Source organism: Barbatula barbatula, assembly GCF_947034865.1.
Source record: "Barbatula barbatula genome assembly, chromosome: 24".
In the NCBI taxonomy this organism is placed as follows: Eukaryota; Metazoa; Chordata; class Actinopteri; order Cypriniformes; family Nemacheilidae; genus Barbatula; species Barbatula barbatula.
Window position 1 is genome coordinate 9,991,203 of NC_136787.1, and position 22,871 is coordinate 10,014,073.

General features: G+C 37.9%; 3 protein-coding genes across 6 annotated transcripts in view; all 3 read left to right on the plus strand.

Annotated features, from left to right (window-relative positions):
- Nucleotides 1-473: 473 nt before the first annotated feature.
- On the plus strand, nt 474-19,720 carry LOC306889431 (protocadherin beta-7-like). Of its 2 annotated transcripts, none has more exons than XM_079448359.1 (2): nt 474-3,010; nt 3,226-3,326. In XM_079448359.1, exons 1-2 carry the CDS (start codon nt 602-604, stop codon nt 3,253-3,255), a joined length of 2,439 nt encoding a protein of 812 aa, XP_079304485.1. In that variant the 5' UTR covers nt 474-601; the 3' UTR covers nt 3,256-3,326. The 2 variants fall into 2 exon arrangements, with proteins under 2 accessions (XP_079304485.1, XP_079304484.1); XM_079448358.1 differs by lacking the exon at nt 3,226-3,326 and adding an exon at nt 19,396-19,720 and having other exon boundaries at nt 481-3,010.
- Nucleotides 3,974-6,394, plus strand: LOC306889973 (protocadherin beta-15-like; the record flags this gene model as incomplete). The annotated part of the gene is made up of 1 exon (XM_079449385.1): nt 3,974-6,394. The coding sequence occupies one exon, from the start codon at nt 3,974-3,976 to the stop codon at nt 6,392-6,394; it is 2,421 nt and encodes an 806-aa protein (XP_079305511.1).
- The window catches only part of LOC306889427 (protocadherin gamma-C5-like), a gene marked incomplete at its 5' end in the record, with an annotated part of 109,381 nt that continues 93,981 nt past the window's right edge, over nt 7,472-22,871 (plus strand). Inside the window, one exon of one of the 3 annotated variants that reach the window (XM_079448329.1) lies at nt 7,472-9,928. In XM_079448329.1, coding sequence (XP_079304455.1) covers nt 7,520-9,928 — 2,409 coding nt within the window. Of the gene's footprint in view, nt 9,929-20,003; nt 22,574-22,871 lie in introns of those variants that run through there. The other 2 variants (XM_079448339.1, XM_079448340.1) reach the window with 2 other exon arrangements.

Genomic DNA, 22,871 nt, shown 5'->3' on the forward strand with positions numbered 1-22,871 from the left:
TTTGACAGTAACGGTATATTTGAGATCAATAAATGGAATCAGTTTTTTGATAAAAAAGAACTTATAGCTCGACTAAACGAAAAACGCAGTTCTCTTTCGTTTGCCAATATTTTTATTTATTTCAAACTGGAAATTTTGTTTCGTATCTTATTTATGCGAAGTCAGCTGGTTTCAGTACCACAAACACGGACAGTGCCTCTATAGATCTTTCACTTTGGCCTTTAAGAAATAGGCCTAATATTTTTATATTCCTTTTCAATGTTATTCATGTTAAAGTAGATTACAATTTCACAGTAATACACTTACGGAATAGTTGGCCTTATACTCTGCCATTACCATTGCTTTATCCATTTCGTTTCTTCGTAAAATACACGATGCAATGAGCAGAAAATACTCGGAGTGTCGCTATTCACCCAGAGTGCAGAGTGATGCGTCTCTCCTCCTACATTTAATGCATGCAACAGCAGCTCAGTCAGTCTGTTAGAAATCACCCGGCACAAAATGGAGTAATCGTCCGTCGACGCTGGATTTATTTTGGAATACCATGATTTACGAGATTCTTTTGGGCAAATAAACCATAGGCAACATCAATTATCCAAATATGGAAAAGGGATTTTCAATTACTTTTTATACGTGTTTTGTTACTCTCTTTGTGTTTCCTCTGAGAATCAATTGTGCAGATCTGAACTACAATGTTCCAGAAGAAATGAAGCGCCACTATGTGATCGGAAATGTAGCAAAGGATCTGAGGCTTGATGTAAAACAATTGTCCGCTCGAAAGGCTCGCATAGACACAGAGGATAACAGCAAACGATATTGTGATGTTAATATAAAAACTGGGGATTTAATCGTGGCGGATACAATAAACCGGGAGGAGCTTTGTGGTTCTCGCATTTCCTGCATTCGCAGTTATGAGCTTGTTCTAGAAAATCCTCTTGAAGTGCATCGTATAATTTTACAAATTCAGGATGTAAATGACAATGCACCAAGATTTCCAAACGAGCGCATTAACTTCGAAATCAGAGAATCAGCAGATAAAGGACAGCGATTCCGTTTGGACGAGGCACATGATTCTGATATTGGACATAACGCAGTGAAGAGCTACACACTACAGAAAAATGAACATTTTGCTTTAACTGTACATGATACTGCAGATGGGGGAAAATTCGCTGAGCTCGTACTACAAAAGGAACTGGATCGTGAACAACAAAAGGAGATAGACATGATACTCACGGCAACTGATGGTGGTACTCCACAGAGATCTGGTACTGCTGTCATACACATTACTGTTCTAGATGCTAATGATAATGTGCCAGTATTCAGTCAGTCTGTTTATAAAGTTACTCTGCCTGAAAATGCACCAGCCGGTACACCAGTAATCACAGTGAGTGCGACAGATGCCGATGAAGGTCCAAACGGAGAAGTGTCGTATGAATTCAGCAGAATGTCAGATAAAGCTGCAAAATTATTTTCTATTGATAAAACAAATGGACAAATTATGGTAATCGGAGAAATTGATTACGAGGAAGAACACTATTATGAAATGGGAATTCAAGCAAAAGACGCATCTGGATTATCATCAACCGCTAAAGTGATCATAGATATAAGTGACGTGAATGACAACCCACCCAGAATCATTCTGAAATCGTTGAATAACCCGATTCCTGAGAATGCAATGCCAGGGACTGAGGTGGGTATCATTAATGTCCAAGACAAAGATTCTGGAGAAAATCGGCAGATTCGTTGCGCTATTCAACAAAATGTTCCTTTCAAACTAAACCCATCTATTAAGAACTATTTCTCTCTAGTGACTACAAACGCTTTAGATCGAGAAAAAGAATCTGATTACAACATTACTGTCACAGCAACTGATGGGGGATCTCCACCATTATCCACCTCCATTACAATTCATTTATCTGTCTCTGATGTGAATGACAATCCACCTGTCTTTGAGCAGCAGTCCTATAGTGCTTATGTGACTGAAAACAACAAACCGGGCACATCTGTTTGTTCTGTAAGTGCAAATGACCCAGACTGGAGACAGAACGGAACTGTAGTTTACTCTCTGGTTTCCAGTGAAGTAAATGGTGTTCCAGTGTCCTCATTTATATCTGTTAATGGAGATACAGGAGTGATTCATGCTGTAAGATCATTTGACTATGAACAGTTCAGAAACTTTACAGTCCAGGTTGTTGCCAGAGATAATGGCTCTCCACCGCTCAGCAGTGATGTGACTGTGAAAGTTTTCATAACAGATGAGAATGATAACTCTCCACAGATATTATACCCTGTTCCAGACGGAAAATCTTCAATGACTGAGATTATTCCTAAAACGACTCTCTCAGGTTCTCTGGTGTCAAAGGTGATCGCTGTGGATGGTGATTCTGGACAGAACGCATGGCTCTCCTATCAGATCGTGAAATCTACCGATCCAGGACTTTTTCGCATTGGTCTCCATAGTGGAGAGATCAGAACACAACGAGACATTTCTGAATCTGACAATATGAAGCAGAACATTATTATTTCAGTGAAGGATAACGGACAATCATCTCTTTCTACAACATGTGCTGTAAATTTAATAATTTCTGACAACCTTTCTGAAGTTCCAGAACTTAAAGATATGGCTTATGAGGAGGGTGACTCCAAATTAACATCATACTTGATCATTGCATTAGTGTCCGTGTCTACCTTTTTCCTGACATTTATTACACTGATTGTGGCCCTGAAGGTTTGTCGCCGGAGAAAGCCCAGACTGTTTTTTGATGGGGCAGTCGCAGTGCCCAGTGCCTATCTGCCTCCCAACTATGCAGAGGTGGATGGAGCAGGAACTCTCTGCAGCTCTTACAATTACGACGCTTATCTAACAACGGGCTCGCGCACCAGTGACTTTAAGTTTGTCAGATCGTATAATGACAACACACTTCCAGCTGAAGGAACTCTGAAACAGGAACGCAACAGACAGTTTGATCCCAACATATTAACATTAGACCTTACAGAAGATGACAGTGAGGTAAGAGTTAATTCGCTCTTGTAGATAATTTTTTAACCCAATAATCTGCGTAGCTTCATCTAACTTTTGTGTAAAGTTTTTGGAAAGAAATAACACCAGTTAGAGTATTGTGGCATATATTAAAGTTGGCAATCAATGTAAACCTCTCACGATATGATTTTAACCATAAGCTTTAAGGCTATGAATTTATCATTTTTCTTCCCCTTTTATTGCAGGGAGCCTACAATAATGTATTGCATTGTTAAAAACGAATTTAAAATTTTTGACTATTTTACCATGCCAATAAAACAATATATAATGCTGCATTTAGCAGTTTAAGAAAACATTCAGAGGTTTACTTATTCTTTTGTCCTGTTGGCTTCCTTTATGTCTTTGATTTATAATCAATAGCTCATCGACAGTCTCATATCATACATTGTTGTTTTATGCCGTTTGTAAATATTCGGTCGATTAACGGGGCGTCAATCATTTCTGTTGTTTATTAAGATGATTTTAAAAAAATTAGAAGTTAAATTTTTTAGTACATTGTCTATGCAAATTCAGTCGGTTTCAGCACCATAAACGAGGACAGCGCCTGTGCAGACGTCTTTACTTTACCTGGGTGATGCTTTTTTACACAGTTCCAATATCAGTTATTTGAAAGAAGATCGCTTTTTTAAATATTCCAGTTTGAAAATAGTAATACTTCTGTTAAATTGCATTATTCCTCTCGTGTTTTTTTTCTTGTAGTCAAATACACGAATGTTGCAATGAACAAATCATACTCAAAGTGTCACTATTTACCAAGAGTGCAGAATAATGCGTCTCCCCTTCTACATTTAATATACGCAACAGCAGTTCTGTCTGTTAGTATAACCCGGAACAAAATGGAGTAGTCGTTCGTCGATGCTGGAAAAAATATTGAAATGCGTCAAGAATTCCTTTTGGATAAATAAAGCATAGGCCAACATCAACGATTCAAATATGGAACACGGATTTTTACTTAATTTTTGTGGGTGTTTCGTTGCTCTCCTTGTCTTTCCTTTGAGAATCTATTGTAATCTGAGTTACGCTGTTCCAGAAGAAATGAAGCGCCAGTACGTGATTGGTAATGTAGCCAAGGATCTCGGTATTGATGCTAAACAATTATCCGTTCGAAAGGCTCGTATAGACACAGAGGATAACAGCAAACGGTATTGTGATATTAATCTAAATTCTGGTGATTTAATCGTGGTAGAGACTATAGACCGGGAGGAGCTTTGTAGCTCTCAAATTCCCTGCTTACTCAGTTATGAGCTTGTACTAGAGAATCCTCTTGAAGTGCATCGCATTTTACTGCAAATTCAGGATATAAATGACAACGCACCAAGATTTCCAAACGACCGTATCAATTTGGAAATCAGAGAATCAGCAGTTAAAGGACAGCGATTCCGTTTGTACGAGGCACATGATTCAGACATTGGACATAACGCCGTGAAGAGCTACTCAATACAGAAAAACGACAATTTTATTTTAACCCTACATGATAATGCGGATGGAGGAAAATACGCTGAACTCGTTCTAGAAAAAGAACTTGATCGTGAACAACAGAAGGAGATAAATATGATCCTTACAGCAACCGATGGTGGTACTCCACAGAGATCTGGTACTGCTGTTATACACATTACTGTTCTAGATGCTAATGATAATGTGCCAGTATTCAGTCAGTCTGTTTATAAGGTCACTCTGCCTGAAAATACACCACCGGGTACATCAGTAATTACAGTGAGTGCGACAGATGCCGATGAAGGTCCAAACGGAGAAGTATCATATGAATTCAGTAAAATATCAGATAAAGCTGCAAAACTATTTTCTATTGATAAGATAAGTGGACAAATTGTGGTGACTGGAGAAATTGATTACGAAAACGAAAAGAAATATGAGATGGGAATTCACGCTCAAGATGCATCTGGATTGTCATCGACAGCTAAAGTCATAATAGAGATAAGTGACGTTAATGACAACCCCCCCAGAATCATTGTGAAATCTCTGAATAACCCGATTCCTGAGAATTCAATGCCAGGTACTGAGGTGGCTATCATTAATGTTCAAGACAAAGATTCAGGAGAAAATCGGCAGATTCGTTGCTCTGTTCAGCCAAATGTTCCTTTTAAACTAAACCCATCTGTTAAAAATGATTTCTCTCTAGTGACTACAAACACTTTAGATCGAGAGAAAGAATCTGATTACAACATAACTGTCACAGCAACTGATGGGGGATCTCCACCATTATCCACCTCCATTACAATTCATTTATCTGTCTCTGATGTGAATGACAATCCACCTGTCTTTGAGCAGCAGTCCTATAGTGCTTATGTGACTGAAAACAACAAACCGGGCACATCTGTTTGTTCTGTAAGTGCAAATGACCCAGACTGGAGACAGAACGGAACTGTAGTTTACTCTCTGGTGTCCAGTGAGGTCAATGGTGTTCCAGTGTCCTCATTTATATCGATTAATGGAGATACAGGAGTGATTCATGCTGTAAGATCATTTGACTATGAACAGTTCAGAAACTTTACAGTCCAGGTTGTTGCCAGAGATAATGGCTCTCCACCGCTCAGCAGTGATGTGACTGTGAAAGTTTTCATAACAGATGAGAATGATAACTCTCCACAGATATTATACCCTGTTCCAGACGGAAAATCTTCAATGACTGAGATTATTCCTAAAACGACTCTCTCAGGTTCTCTGGTGTCAAAGGTTATCGCTGTGGATGGTGATTCTGGACAGAACGCATGGCTCTCCTATCAGATCGTGAAATCTACCGATCCAGGACTTTTTCGCATTGGTCTCCATAGTGGAGAGATCAGAACACAACGAGACATTTCTGAATCTGACAATATGAAGCAGAACATTATTATTTCAGTGAAGGATAACGGACAATCATCTCTTTCTACAACATGTGCTGTAAATTTAATAATTTCTGACAACCTTTCTGAAGTTCCAGACCTTAAAGATATGGCTTATGAGGAGGGTGACTCCAAATTAACATCATACTTGATCATTGCATTAGTGTCCGTGTCTACCTTTTTCCTGACATTTATTATACTGATTGTGGCCCTGAAGGTTTGTCGCCGGAGAAAGCCCAGACTGTTTTTTGATGGGGCAGTCGCAGTGCCCAGTGCCTATCTGCCTCCCAACTATGCAGAGGTGGATGGAGCAGGAACTCTCTGCAGCTCTTACAATTACGACGCTTATCTAACAACGGGCTCGCGCACCAGTGACTTTAAATTCGTTACATCGTACAATGACAACACACTTCCAGCTGAAGGAACTCTGAAACCGGAACACAATAGACATTTTGACGCAAAAATAATATCATTAGACGTTACAGAAGATGACGGCGAGGTAAGAAACTATTAACTCTTCTTTTTACAACAACTCATAGCTTCTTTTAACTACGAATGCTTTTTTAATAACCGGCAGTTAGAATATTATGGCATATCTAACATTAAAGTTAGCAAACAATGAGGAACTCACAGTGTCACAGTTTATCCACAAGCCTTATGGTAAAGTGTTATACTTATGTTATCGTCCTGATTTTATTGCTGTGAACCGAATAACCCTTATTGCAGTAGCCTATTGAAAACGAATATAAAACAGAGATTTGTGATTTACGGTACAGTTGATCTCATAATTTGTTTCTACTCGCACACAATTTACGTTACCAATAAAACATTATACAATGTTGTGATTTTGCAATATTTGAAATAGTTTTACTTTTTTAAATTTTTCTTTTTTCTCTTTTGTTTCCGTTCTGGCCTTTGTTAATGAATAATTGAGCCCTATCCTCAGTAACAGACTGTCAAATGCTGTTCTAAGCCGTTTGTAAAGTAACGTATTTCTTATAGGTCATATCCAAACGTAAAATTAAGTTTTAGCACTATTTTGACAGTAACGGTATATTTGAGATCAATAAATGGAATCAGTTTTTTGATAAAAAAGAACTTATAGCTCGACTAAACGAAAAACGCAGTTCTCTTTCGTTTGCCAATATTTTTATTTATTTCAAACTGGAAATTTTGTTTCGTATCTTATTTATGCGAAGTCAGCTGGTTTCAGTACCACAAACACGGACAGTGCCTCTATAGATCTTTCACTTTGGCCTTTAAGAAATAGGCCTATTATTTTTATATTCCTTTTCAATGTTATTCATGTTAAAGTAGATTACAATTTCACAGTAATACACTTACGGAATAGTTGGCCTTATACTCTGCCATTACCATTGCTTTATCCATTTCGTTTCTTCGTAAAATACACGATGCAATGAGAAGAAAATACTCGGAGTGTCGCTATTCACCCAGAGTGCAGAGTGATGCGTCTCTCCTCCTACATTTAATGCATGCAACAGCAGCTCAGTCAGTCTGTTAGAAATCACCCGGCACAAAATGGAGTAATCGTCCGTCGACGCTGGATTTATTTTGGAATACCATGATTTACGAGATTCTTTTGGGCAAATAAACCATAGGCAACATCAATTATCCAAATATGGAAAAGGGATTTTCAATTACTTTTTATACGTGTTTTGTTACTCTCTTTGTGTTTCCTCTGAGAATCAATTGTGCAGATCTGAACTACAATGTTCCAGAAGAAATGAAGCGCCAGTATGTGATCGGAAATGTAGCAAAGGATCTGAGGCTTGATGTAAAACAATTGTCCGCTCGAAAGGCTCGCATAGACACAGAGGATAACAGCAAACGATATTGTGATGTTAATATAAAAACTGGGGATTTAATCGTGGCGGATACAATAAACCGGGAGGAGCTTTGTGGTTCTCGCATTTCCTGCATTCGCAGTTATGAGCTTGTTCTAGAAAATCCCCTTGAAGTGCATCGTATAATTTTACAAATTCAGGATGTAAATGACAACGCACCAAGATTTCCAAACGAGCGCATTATCTTTGAAATCACAGAATCAGCAGATAAAGGACAGCGATTCCGTTTGGACGAGGCACATGATTCTGATATTGGACATAACGCAGTGAAGAGCTACACACTACAGAAAAATGAACATTTTGCTTTAACTGTACATGATACTGCAGATGGGGGAAAATTCGCTGAACTCGTACTACAAAAGGAACTGGATCGTGAACAACAGAAGGAGATAGACATGATACTCACGGCAACTGATGGTGGTACTCCACAGAGATCTGGTACTGCTGTCATACACATTACTGTTCTAGATGCTAATGATAATGTGCCAGTATTCAGTCGGTCTGTTTATAAGGTTACTCTGCCTGAAAATGCACCACCCGGTACATCAATAATCACAGTGAGTGCGACAGATGCCGATGAAGGTCCAAACGGAGAAGTATCATATGAATTCAGCAGAATGTCAGATAAAGCTGCAAAATTATTTTCTATTGATAAAACAAATGGACAAATTGTGGTAATCGGAGAAATTGATTACGAGGAAGAACACAATTATGAAATGGGAATTCAAGCAAAAGACGCATCTGGATTATCATCAACCGCTAAAGTGATCATAGATATAAGGGACGTGAATGACAACCCACCTAGAATCATTCTGAAATCGTTGAATAACCCGATTCCTGAGAATGCAATGTCAGGTACTGAGGTGGGTATCATTAATGTTCAAGACAAAGATTCAGGAGAAAATTGGCAGATTCGTTGCGCTATTCAGCAAAATGTTCCTTTCAAACTAAACCCATCTATTAAGAATTATTTCTCTCTAGTGACTACAGATGCTTTAGATCGAGAGAAAGAATCTGATTACAACATTACTGTCACAGCAACTGATGGGGGATCTCCACCATTATCCACCTCCATGACAATTCATTTAACTGTCTCTGATGTGAATGACAATCCACCTGTCTTTGAGCAGCAGTCCTATAGTGCTTATGTGACTGAAAACAACAAACCGGGCACATCTGTTTGTTCTGTCAGTGCAAATGACCCAGACTGGAGACAGAACGGAACTGTAGTTTACTCTCTGGTGTACAGTGAGGTCAATGGTGTTCCAGTGTCCTCATTTATATCAATGAATGGAGAGACCGGAGCGATTCAGGCTATAAGATCATTTGACTATGAACAGTTCAGAAACTTTACTATCCAAGTTGTTGCCAGAGATAACGGATCCCCTCCACTCAGCAGCAATGTGAGTGTGAAAGTCTTCATAACAGATGAGAATGATAACTCTCCACAGATATTATACCCTGTCCCAGACGGAAAATCTTCAATGACTGAGATTATTCCTAAAACGACTCTCTCAGGTTCTCTGGTGTCAAAGGTGATCGCTGTGGATGGTGATTCTGGACAGAACGCATGGCTCTCCTATCAGATTGTGAAAACTACTAATCCGGGACTTTTCAGCATTGGTCTCCATAGTGGAGAGATCAAAACACAACGAGACATTTCTGAATCTGACAATATGAAGCAGAATGTCATCATTTCAGTGATGGATAACGGACGACCATCTCTCTCCTCAACCTGCACTGTATATTTACTAATTTCCGACAACCTTTCTGAAGTTCCAGAACTTAAAGATATGACTTATGAGGAGAGCAACTCCAAATTAACGTCATACTTGATCATTGCATTAGTGTCTGTGTCCACCTTTTTCCTGACCTTCATTACACTGATTCTGGCCTTGAAGGTTTGTCGCAGGAGAAAGCCCAGACTGTTGTTCGATGGAGCTGTAGCAGTCCCCGGCGCATATCTCCCTCCTAACTATGCAGAGGTGGATGGAGCAGGAACTCTCCGCAGCACTTACAATTATGACGCGTATCTCACAACGGGCTCGCGCACCAGTGACTTTAAATTCGTTAGATCCTATAATGACAGCACGCTTGCAGCTGGAGGCACTCTGAAACAGGAACAAAATAGATATTTCGACCCAAACATGATATCATTAGACGTTACAGAGGACGACGATGAGGTAAGATGATTCATGTGGACTCTGTATTACAATAAATCATGAAATCTTATTTTCCTAATATAAAGTATTAAAAAAACTTGTAATACCGAAGGTATAATATTATTACATACAGTATATTACATTAAAGTCAACAATCAAAAGAGAACCTTTTTTACAATATAAAGAGTCACAGTTTACGATCTTTAAAAACTGTGTATTATCAGCATCACTTACATTACCTTTATGTGCGGATTTCATTGCAGGTATTCTAAATACATTTATATTCTTAGGAAAAATCTTTACATCTAAACGAATAATTTTTACCTAAATATTATGATCTTATCATTTAATGCAACTTGCATATATTTTTTGCATTACCGATAAAACAGAAAAGAACAATGTCATCAGTTTTGGAATATAAAGAGAGATTTAAACGATTTATTTTATTATTATCTTTATTGTTTTTGTTGATGAGCTATTGGGCACTTTAACAGTCATTATCAGATTATCCATTGCTCTTCTAAGCCGCATTTAAAGTAGCGTATCCGTTTTCGCTCACTTTCAAAAGTTAAATACATTTTTAGCACAATTTTTTAATTAACTTTCACTTATAAACACAAATTAACTATTTTTTTGGGGATATCTTTAAATCAACTCTCACTTATAAAAATTTGTAATGATTGTTCGAAGAATAAATAAAAAGTTTCCCTTTCAAATATTTTTTGTAAAAAGAGTAATTAAGCTGTTTTTCGTTTATTATTTAGGCGAAGTCAACCAGTTTCAGCACCAAAGACGCGGACAGCAGACTTTTAACTTGAGCACATAAGAAATATTTTCAATTACTTTCCAAAATCAGTTTAAAGTACATGACGTTTAAAATCCGGTTTGAAAGTAGTAATACTTTTTGTAGTTAGACTTGTTATTCCGATAGGTTTTTCGTATAGAATGCATACAAGCTTTCCTGTTTTTCAGTGGTAAGAGCTTTGCGTTAACAACGGAAGGTTGTCAGTTCGACCCCAGTGGATTGCACATACCTATGTATAAATTGCATTAGGATGATGCATTGCACGTCGCTTTGATAAAAGCATCTGCCAAATGCGTAAATTTAAAATAATGCAATGAACAGAAAATACTCAGAGTGTCGCTACTCACCAACAGTGCCGAGTGATGCATCTCTCCTCCTACATATAATATATGCAACAGCAGCTCTGCCTGTTAAAATTCACCCGGCACAAAATGGAGTAGTCGTCTGTCGACGCCGGAAAAAATGACAGCATGCGTTTAAGAGTTATCGTGCGGAAAATAAACACTAATTTAATATCAACTCTACAAATATGGAAAACGGACTCAAAATTCCTTTCCGTGCGTGTTTGGTGGCTCTTCTTGTGTTTCCACTGAAAATCTTTTGTGCAGATTTGAGCTACAATGTACCAGAAGAAATGAAGCGCCAGTATGTGATCGGAAATGTGGCCAAGGATCTCGGAATTAATGTAAAACAATTATCCGATCGAAAGGCTCGTATAGACACAGAGGATAACAGAAAACGGTATTGTGATATTAATCTAAATTCTGGTGATTTATTCGTGGTAGAGACTGTAGACCGGGAGGAGCTCTCGATTTTCCTGCATTCTCAGTTATGAGCTTGTGCTAGAAAATCCTCTTGAAGTGCATCGCATTTTACTGGAAATTCAGGATATAAATGACAATGCACCTCGTTTCCCCAATGAGCGCATTAATTTTGAAATCAGAGAATCAGCAGATAAGGGACAGCGATTCCGTTTACTTGAGGCACATGATTCTGATATTGGACATAACGCCGTGAAGAGCTACTCAATACAGAAAAATGAACATTTTTCTTTAAGTGTTCGTGATTCTGCAGACGGAGGAAAATACGCTGAACTCGTACTTGAAAAAGAATTGGATCGTGAACAACAGAAGGAGATAAATATGATTCTTACAGCAACCGATGGTGGTACTCCACAGAGATCTGGTACTGCTGTCATACACATTACTGTTCTAGATGCTAATGATAATGTGCCAGTATTCATTCAGTCTGTTTATAAGGTTACTCTGCCTGAAAATACACCACCTGGTACATCAATAATCACAGTGAGTGCTACAGATGCCGATGAAGGTCCGAACGGAGAAGTGTCGTATGAATTCAGTAGAATATCAGATATGACTGCAAAAACATTTTCTATTGACAAGACAACAGGACAGATTATGGTGATCGGAGAGATTGATTACGAAAATGAAAGAGAATATGAAATGGGGATTCACGCTCAAGATGCATCTGGATTATCATCAACAGCTAAAATGATCATAGATATAAGTGACGTTAATGACAACCCACCCAGAATCATTTTGAAATCATTGAATAACCCAATTCCTGAGAATTCAATGCCAGGTACTGAGGTGGGTATCATTAATGTTCAAGATAAAGATTCTGGAGAAAATCGGCAGATTCGTTGCTCTGTTCAGCCAAATGTTCCTTTTAAACTAAACCCATCTATTAAGAATTATTTCTCTCTAGTGACTACAAACGCTTTAGATCGAGAGAAAGAATCTGATTACAACATTACTGTCACAGCAACTGATGGGGGATCTCCACCATTATCCACCTCCATTACAATTCATTTATCTGTCTCTGATGTGAATGACAATGCACCTGTCTTTGATCAGCAGTCCTACAGTGCTTATGTGACAGAAAACAACAAACCAGGCACATCTGTTTGTTCTGTCAGTGCAAATGACCCAGACTGGAGGCAAAATGGCACCGTACTTTACTCTCTGGTACCCAGTGAAGTCAAGGGCATACCAGTGTCTTCATATTTATCTATCAATGGAGATACAGGGTTGATTCATGCCGTCAGATCGTTTGATTATGAGCAGTTCAAAAAGTTCACAATACAAGTTGTTGCCAGAGATAACGGATCCCCTCCTCTCAGCAGTAACGTGACTCTGAAAGTCTTTATAACAGACGAGAATGATAACCCTCCACAGATATTATACCCTGTTCCAGATGGAAAATCTTCAATGACTGAAATTATTCCTAAAACGACTCTCTCAGGTTCTCTGGTGTCAAAGGTTATCGCTGTGGATGGTGATTCTGGACAGAACGCATGGCTCTCCTATCAGATCGTAAAATCTACTGATCCGGGACTTTTCCTCATTGGTAAACATAGTGGAGAGATTAGAACACAACGAGACATTTCTGAATCTAATAATATGAAGCAGAATCTCATAATTTCAGTGAAGGATAACGGACAACCATCTCTCTCTACAACCTGCGCTGTATATTTACTAATTTCTGACAACCTTTCTGAAGTTCCAGAACTTAAAGATATGGCTTATGAGGAGGGTGACTCTAAATTAACGTTATACTTGATCATTGCATTAGTGTCCGTGTCCACCTTTTTCTTGACATTTATTGTAATAATCCTGGCTGTGAAGGTTTGTCGCAGGAGAAAGCCCAGACTGTTGTTCGATGGTGCAGTCGCTATACCAAGCGCTTATCTGCCTCCTAACTATGCAGACGTGGATTGTGCAGGGACTCTCCGTAGCACTTACAATTACGACGCATATCTAACAACGGGCTCGCGCACCAGTGACTTTAAATTCATAAGATCTTACAATGAAAACACAATTCCAGCTGGTGACAATCTAAAATCAAACGAATGCGATTATGTTGGGACACCTGTTACTCTAATCAACACAGAAGAGACGAACGAGGTAAGACAATTATATATTTTCTTAGCTGCAATATTGACATATTGTTAAATTTTAAGGAAATAATGACCAGCTTAAACCTTTTTAACTAATACAAATAAACAAAACGAATTAAAATGATGCATCTCGAAAATTCCTATAGGTGAAAAACGCGGTGAGAGTATATGCTGTTAACCCTTACGAAAATTTTATTGTTTATTTATATAGTATGGTTTGCTAAAATAAATATTAATTTGGGTTATTGTATCAAAATCGTAGGCTATATAAAATAAATAATAGTAGATTTTCGTAAAAGAACACATGAAAAATAAATAACGAAGAGTACGTATAAAGAGTAAAAGTCAATCTAAATCTGAAAATCTGAAATTGTGCGAAAGGTAAATGGATGAACTATCCTTATTTATAAGCATATAGAACAGCAAAGCATTTATAACCTTGAACGAGGGGCAATACAATTTTGAATAAAAAATAAAAAAACAGAAATTCTAAATTGTAAGTAAAACAGTACATTCTTCTGTTTTAAGTGTAATATATTGTTGCATATATTGTATGTCATCGTGCGAAAATAAATAATTATCTGTTCGAATTGGTTGCTGAATCAAAATAGACTGCAATAGAAGTCAAATCGTAATAAAGTGTAATGCAATTCTTTAACTCATAGGGTCGCTATTGACTAAGGATGCAGTAGACTTCACCCCCCCCCCCCCATTTTATGTTGCTTTAAACGAGACACCTCGTTTATACACATCATTGTACGGTCTGTGGATCGATGTAAACATCCCAGCGGTTGTTGAAGGGGAAATTTAATATTATTCGCACCAATAATGGCATTCACGTTCGGATGCCTTTCTTGGTCGACATGTATGGCTTTCATTGTGCTGTTTGTGCACAAAAGCAGTGGAGATTTAAGCTATTCCATACCAGAGGAGATGAAACAAGGATCTGTCATAGGAAATATAGCCAGGGATCTCGGTCTTAAAATGGACGGGCTTTTGTTTCGCACAGCTCGATTAGACACGGATGAAAATGGAAACCGTTTTTGTGAGATTAACCCGCAGAAAGGAGAATTCTTTGTGGCGGATCGGATTGATCGAGAGGAGTTATGCGGTTCGAAATCATCGTGCACTTTGAAATATGATCTAGTCTTGGAAAATCCTTTAGAGCTGCATCGGATTTCAGTGAAAATAGAAGATGTAAATGACAACACGCCGCGCTTTCCTAATAATCTGATCAAACTTGAAATTGGGGAATACCTTGGCACCGGAACACGTTTCCCATTGGAAGAGGCGCACGATGCGGATGAGGGCCGTAATGGTATTCAAAATTATTCACTTGAGGAAAACGAACACTTTTCTTTAGCAGTTCATTCAAATTCAGATGGAGGAAAATATTGCCAACTGGTATTACAAAAAGAACTAGATCGGGAGCAAAAGAAAAATATGGATTTGGTACTTGTCGCAATCGATGGCGGAACTCCTGTTAGATCTGGTACAGTTGTCATTCATGTAATTGTTCTGGATGCGAATGATAATGTCCCCATATTTACTCAGCCTGTTTATAAAGCCAGCATTTTGGAAAATTCACCCTTGAATACCGTGGTGGTAACAGTAAGCGCTTTAGATGCTGATGAAGGAGTAAACGGAAATGTTGTGTATGAATTTAACAGAATTTCAGACAAGGCATCCAGGCTCTTTTCTATCAATAATTCGAGTGGGGAAATTAAAGTCATCGGACTAATAGACTACGAAGATAAAAACCACTATGAAATACGTATTCAGGCCAAGGATGGTTCTGGCTTGGCCTCTAATGCTAAAGTTGATATAGACATAATTGATCTTAATGACAATACTCCTGTAATACATTTGAAGTCAACAGAAAACCAAATACCAGAGAATGCTGAGCCCGGAACTGAAGTAGCTATTATTAATATTCAGGATAAAGACACAGGGGATAATAAGAAGGTCGTATGTGCTATTCAGGAAAATGTTCCTTTTAAGCTAAACCCATCTATCAAAAATTATTATTCAATAGTGACAACAGGTCCTCTTGATCGTGAGCTTGAAAGCCAATATAACATAACTGTGACGGCGACTGATGGGGGCACACCGGCATTGTCATCGTTCACAACCATATATATATCAGTTTCTGATATCAATGACAACCCCCCTGTATTTGTGGACCAATTATACAGCACTTACGTGACTGAGAACAGCAAACCTGGCACATCTATTTGTTCTGTAAGGGCAACAGATTCAGACTGGAGGCAAAATGGCACTGTACTTTACTCTCTGCTACCCAGTGAAGTCAATGGCATTCCTGTGTCTTCATATTTATCTATCAATGGAGATACTGGGGTGATTCATGCTGTAAGATCATTTGACTATGAGCAGTTCAGAAACTTTACAGTCCAGGTCGTTGCCAGAGATAATGGCTCTCCACGGCTCAGCAGTGATGTGACTGTGAAAGTCTTCATAACAGATGAGAATGATAACTCTCCACAGATATTATACCCTGTTCCAGACGGTAAATCTTCAATGACTGAGATTATTCCTAAAACGACTCTCTCAGGTTCTCTGGTGTCAAAGGTGATCGCTGTGGATGGTGATTCTGGACAGAACGCATGGCTCTCCTATCAGATCATGAAATCTACTGATCCGGGACTTTTCAGTATCGGTCTTCACAGCGGAGAGATCAGAACACAACGAGATATTTTGGAATCTGACGACATGAAGCAGAATCTCATCATTTCATTGAAGGATAATGGAAAACCACCTCTGTCTACAACCTGCACTCTTCATTTACTTATTTCAGATAATCTTGCAGAAGTTCCAGACCTTAAGGACACAGTGTTTGAAGAGAATAATGCACAATTAACATCATACTTAATTATTGCACTTGTGTCAGTTTCCACATTTTTTATTACTTTTATTATTCTGGTTGTGGCCGTTAAGGTTTGTCGCAGGCGAAAGCCCAGACTGTTGTTTGATGGAGCAGTTGCAGTCCCCAGTGCCTATCTGCCTCCCCACTATGCAGAGGTGGATGGAGCAGGAACTCTCCACAGCGCTTATAAATATGACACATATTTAACCACAGGCTCACGCACCAGCGACTTCAAGTTCGTCTCGTCTTACAATGAAAACCCAGTTCCTTCTCAAAATATGTTCAGTTCCATAAATACAACCAACACATATAGTGACGAGGAAGGACAAAAACCCAATTACCCCACCCTGGTAAATTATTAATTTCTTTTTAATATAAATTCATAAAATGCTTGCACTTCTACAAAATCTTTCATCATGTATTGTTTGGCCCTACCATGCTAGTATTTTTTTCATGTTTTTAGAAAAGGTCAGAAAGGCAGAACTCAATTAGTTAACATGTTCTGTGAAAAGCATTGCATTAAACTCTCTCTTGGAAATATGAACACTCTTTTTGACTAAAGTGTATCTTACAAAGAGGCATGTTTTAGCTCCAGGCCTTTATTTGCTTGTGTCTTTGTGAGAGAGTGTAATGGTCTGTTAATGTGTGTGTGTGTTTGTGTGGGTAATGTGGAGTAAATCTTGAGTTTTGTAATGTGTGACAAGAACATTTATAACTTTTAGCAAGCATATTTAAATAAATATTTGTTTGCTGTTATTCAGAAATATTCAGTGTCATTGTGTTGTGGCTTTCTGATATATTTAAAGTGATAGTTCACCCAATAAATGTAAATTCTGTTATCATTTACTCACCCTCAGATTGTTACAAACCTGTTTACATTTCTCTGTTCTGCTAAACAAAATGGAAGATATCTGGAAGAATATCAGTTACCAAATAGATCTCATCCCCAATTTACCGCCATAGTAGGGGAAGAAATAATAATACTTTGAGTCAATGGGCGATAAGATGTGTTTGGTTACTGACCTTGTTCCGATTATCTTCATTTGTGTTTCGCAGAACAAAGAAATGTATTCAGATTTGGAACAATCTGAGGGTGAGTAAATGTTGATAGAATTTTCATTTAATGGGTGAACTATCCCTTTTACTTCAAGTCATTAAAATAAATGTTACAAGGTGCATACATGCTTGTGTTTGAGAGAATTTGTAGCTGATCATTCTTGTTTTTGTGGTGTATTAATGTAGTACCACTACATAAAATGTCATAAATAGTCACCAACACTCTTCCTAACTTGTAACTCCTTGTGACATTTACATGATGCTGTGATGTCATTACCCAATGTAAAAGCGTCTGCTAAATGACTAAATGTACTGTATATCTAAATGTTAATACCACATGCAGCATCTGCAATAATATTTTACAATATAGTAAACAATAAAAATAAGAACTACGAACACTGAAAAACTATATTCATCTGTGAGTTCATGTAAGTTAATGAAGATATTAATGTTAACAAATACAACCTTATTGCAAAGTTTTCCAAAAGAAGGTTTACGGACCATGTAGTGTTTCCTTAAAGATCAATGATTGGTCATGTTGTAATGTTCCTGTTTATCCTGAGCAGTGAAGTTGCACTTTCAGAAAACTCATTGGGACTGTACCCTTTAATAAGGTCCAAACATACAGAGTGTTTATCAAACTTATTAGAATGCCTATTGATCTAATAGAGAGAAACTCAAATTATTTCAGGAATCTCTCCGGCACATTCAACTTCTTATTAATCAAGCATTTAATTAACAGACCACCATTTAAACTTATTTTCTATTTAAGCTGGGGTGTCTGATTTCTGAATTACGCTTGTTTAGACAAAGTCGGGCCGAGTACCAAAACAACCTTGTAGCCAATCAGCAGTAAGGTGCACAATGCACAGGACAGACATGCTCAAATTTGTTGAGCTGAGCACTGACGAAAGCGAAAGATGGGGTAAGGGTGTGTTTGTTTTGGTGATTTGAACATCAACAATGGCTTAGAGAAATTGAACACCCGCCTTTAAGGTCTACAATTAAATTAAGCATATGAATAAAAACAGAGTATATTTTTTCTGATTATGAATGCAAAAATGTGTGGATAACAACAACAATTATATTTTAGCATTAGAAATGATACTGTGCTGAAGTTTACACATGCTGGTGTATTAACCATTACAGAAACATACATTTTCTATTTTATTTTAGTGTTAGAATAGGGCAACTGTGCCACAAACCTTACATTGGGTGGTGGTGTATTCAATTAAAAGATTTAATTAGCAAAAACTGAAAATCAAAAAAACAATATTGTGCATTCCAAGCTATATTAATAAAAGTTTTCTGTTTTCGCACATAAACTCTTCATTTTTTAAGCACTGTATATACAGTATATATAGATATTTGGTACAAATTAGTACCCTTTAGGTGCAAATGTGTTTTTTAAGGGTATGATGAGTACTGTCCTTTTTTTTCAGTGCGCTATTCTGAACTGCATTCTCTGCACAGTGGCTACATAATGTTAAGATCTAGTTTTTTTGTATCTTAGACAATTGAGGGATTTATATTGTAAATTAACAGCAATGGGGATGTAAATGTTTGAACACAATGACCTGTGTGAATTGTTTTAATTCTATCTATTTTAATAACCTACATAAGTTGTTTTAAGGTATGTAAATTCAAAAGCATAGTTTGACCAATCGTATGAAACATGTTGTTTTTCTTCTAAGTAACCATAATTTGCAGATAAGCGGTCTTCTTAAAATGCTTACACTACACATAAACCGTCCTAACATTTTAAATCTCACTTTTGTCTTTCCATGCCCTTCTCTGTGACAACGCTGGATGTTCCTCTACAGGTAAGACATAATCTTACTTCCTAAATTCTTAATTATGGATGAAGACTTTTGGACAATCCTGATTAGAACAACAGTAATTTAGATGATTTACAGGAATCCAAAGTATTGTAAAGGGAAAAAAATATTTGTGTGTCTCTATAGTATTTCAAGGGATTTGGTCTGTGATTAATAGTACAGTTGTATGTGTTTTTCCTAACTTTTTAGTTTTTGTATTTTTTTAAATAATTTTTATTTTTCGCAAATCTTTAAATGTTCACTGTAACACGTTGAATTACTATTATCGCATATTGTACCTGGCTGTAGTCATTTATAAATGTGGCTTATACCTGGCAAGTGCTGACAGAGGTTTTTTGTCATTGTGTTCCTGTATTGCATCCATCGGGCGCTGTTCATTCCGATGGTGCTGAAATGATGTGCGGTGTCCCCTTATGTCCCGTAACTGATTAAACTGCCTGTGTCTCACATATAAATCGCTTCTTTTATTTTTTTAGTAGTTAAATGGTTGTACTGTAGTAGTATTCTATTGTTAGTGTTATATATATACCAGGAGTACTGGGCTTGTATTTGCAACTCTATAACTCTAAGTGCCGCTGTTGAATAACAGCTGAAGAGTCTTCGGCGAGTAATTTGTCTGATGTTTGTAGGTTGGTCAGATGAAGCCTTTTATTTGTACTGAAAGGACCCAATTGTGTATTTTGATGTTTTACTTGGTTTGACGACACGATTTATAACGATGGATTTTTTTAGCTTGTCCAGCAGTTTACACAACCCTTGGATGGTTAGCACACGTTTAAAATGGCAGATTGTGTTTTTTATTCTCTGCTTCTTTCGAGTGGACGTCGTCTTTTGCAATGCGCGATATTCTATACCCGAGGAAATGCCAGAAGGATCATTTGTTTGCAACATCGCCAAGGACTTGGGGATTGAGATAAGTAGACTGATATCTGGAAAAGCTCGCGTTGTAACAAAGGGCGGTAGACAGTATGTTGACCTGAGCCGAGACAAAGAAACTCTAGTTATTAGAGAAAGGATTGATCGCGAGGAGCTCTGTAAGCAAACAACGCCATGCAGCTTTAGCTTCGATCTTATCGTTGAAAACCCCATTCAGTTACATCGGGTCACCGTTGAGTTGCAAGATATCAACGACAATGCACCGTTATTTCCGAAAGAATGTGTTAATATAAGTATAGCTGAAAACGCAGTCGTGGGAGCTCGCTTCCCCTTGGATAGTGCTATAGATAAAGATGTAGGCCTAAATGGTATACAGAGCTATAAATTACATCCAAGTGATAGGTTTAAACTGAATGTGCATAGCCAGAATGATGGAAGCAAATACATTGAAATGGTTTTACAGCGAGCGCTGGATCGGGAAGAACTAAATCAGATTAGACTTATTGTAGTTGCAACTGATGGCGGCTCACCTCAGAAATCGGGCACAGTAAGAATTTATGTTAATGTACTGGATGCTAATGATAATGCACCCGTGTGTAAACAGTCTGTTTTTAAAAGTGAAGTCAGTGAATATGCTCGTCCTGGTGCTGTCATAGGTATTGTTAGCGCTATTGATGCTGACGAAGGAGTAAACGGTCACGTTTCATATTCCTTCGCCCTTGCAAGTAATGAAGCAAAGGAGCTTTTTGAGATAAACTCAGATTCCGGTCAGATCACGCTTCTTGCCAATTTAGATTATGAATCTCAAAACAGTTATCAACTAAACGTTAATGCAAGGGACAAAGGAGGTCTCTCTGATACTTGCAAAATTGTTATAGATGTTATTGATGAAAATGATAATTCTCCAACCATACAACTAATGTCCCTTTCAAACACAATTCCTGAAAATTCCCCTATAGGAACGACTATAGCTGTCATAAACGTAGAAGATGCCGATTCGGCTAGAAATGGTGTTGTTGAGTGCTCAATCAATCAAAACATCCCATTTAAGATTGAATCATCTCTCTCTGACTATTACAGCTTGGTTACTGATGACATGCTTGATCGAGAAAGTCTAGCTGAATATAACATATCGATCCAGGCATTAGACCAAGGAACGCCACAACGGCACGCTAACAAAACTGTTACTCTGAAAATTTCCGATGTCAATGACAACACGCCTAAATTTGATTCGGAGGAATATAAAACATTCATTCACGAAAATAACTCTCCTGGTTTACCTATTCTGACTGTTAAAGCACTTGACGCGGATTCAGGTCCCAATGCACAATTGGCATATTTTCTAAAGGATGTAGACATGCACGGGGAGCGGCTAGACTCTTTCGTATCAGTAAATTCAGAAACTGGCGCTATTCACGCAGTCAAATCTTTTGACTTTGAACAGTTGAAATCTTTCGCTTTTAACGTGACAGCTCGAGATGGAGGTTCCCCACCCTTAAGCTCTGAGGTAACGATAAACATAAATGTTCAGGATCAGAATGACAACGCTCCTCAGGTTCTGTATCCTGTACAAACTGGTGGTTCTGTGGTGGCTGAGATTGTGCCTCGTTCTGCAGATGTTGGTTATCTCGTCACCAAAGTGGTGGCTGTTGATGTGGACTCAGGACAAAATGCCTGGCTCTCCTATAAACTACAGAAAGCTACAGACAGAGCGCTGTTTGTAGTGGATTTACAGAATGGAGAAATAAGAACTGTGCGACAAGTGACTGATAAAGATGCTGTCAAACAAAAACTCACTGTTGTTGTGGAGGACAACGGACAGCCCTCACGCTCAGCTGTGGTAACTATTAATGTCGCAGTTGCTGATCATTTTCCTGAAGTGCTTTCAGAATTTATGGACTCTGGACATATCCAAGAATATGATGTGAATCTGACTTTTTATTTAGTTCTTGCGCTGGCTGCTGTCTCTTTCCTGTTTATTACTTGCGTAGTTGTCATAATATCAATAAAAATCTACAAATGGAGAAAATCACGCATCTTCTATCAAACAAATCTGCCTGTTATTCCATACTACCCACCAAATTACACAGACACAGGAATTACCGGAACTCTTCCACACGGATATAATTATGAAGTGTGCATGACTACTGACTCGAGGAAAAGGGACTGTACGTTTTCTACGCTTGGCGGTCAGAATGTTGTGGTGATGGACCCCAGTTTTACAGAAACTATGCATCACGCAATGAAAGACATCAACTGCTTGGACGACCCTAGTTTGCCCGAAATGGTAAGACCAGAAAATCTAATTAAAATATTGATGTAATATTGACCACACATGTGAAACAATTTAAATGTGTTTTATATTGAAAATCCAAATTGCTGGCTTTATTTGAAGCTAAAATTAAACAGAATGAACTTTAAGGCTATGCCAACGACACATAAACATTTTAAAAACCTGAATTATACTGAAATATATACCTAAATATATACTGAATAATAAGAGGGGAATTAAATTGCCCGTTGTACGAAGTCCAATCTTCAAAACATAACTGGCCGTTTAGGATGAGATGAAACAGAACGATGTT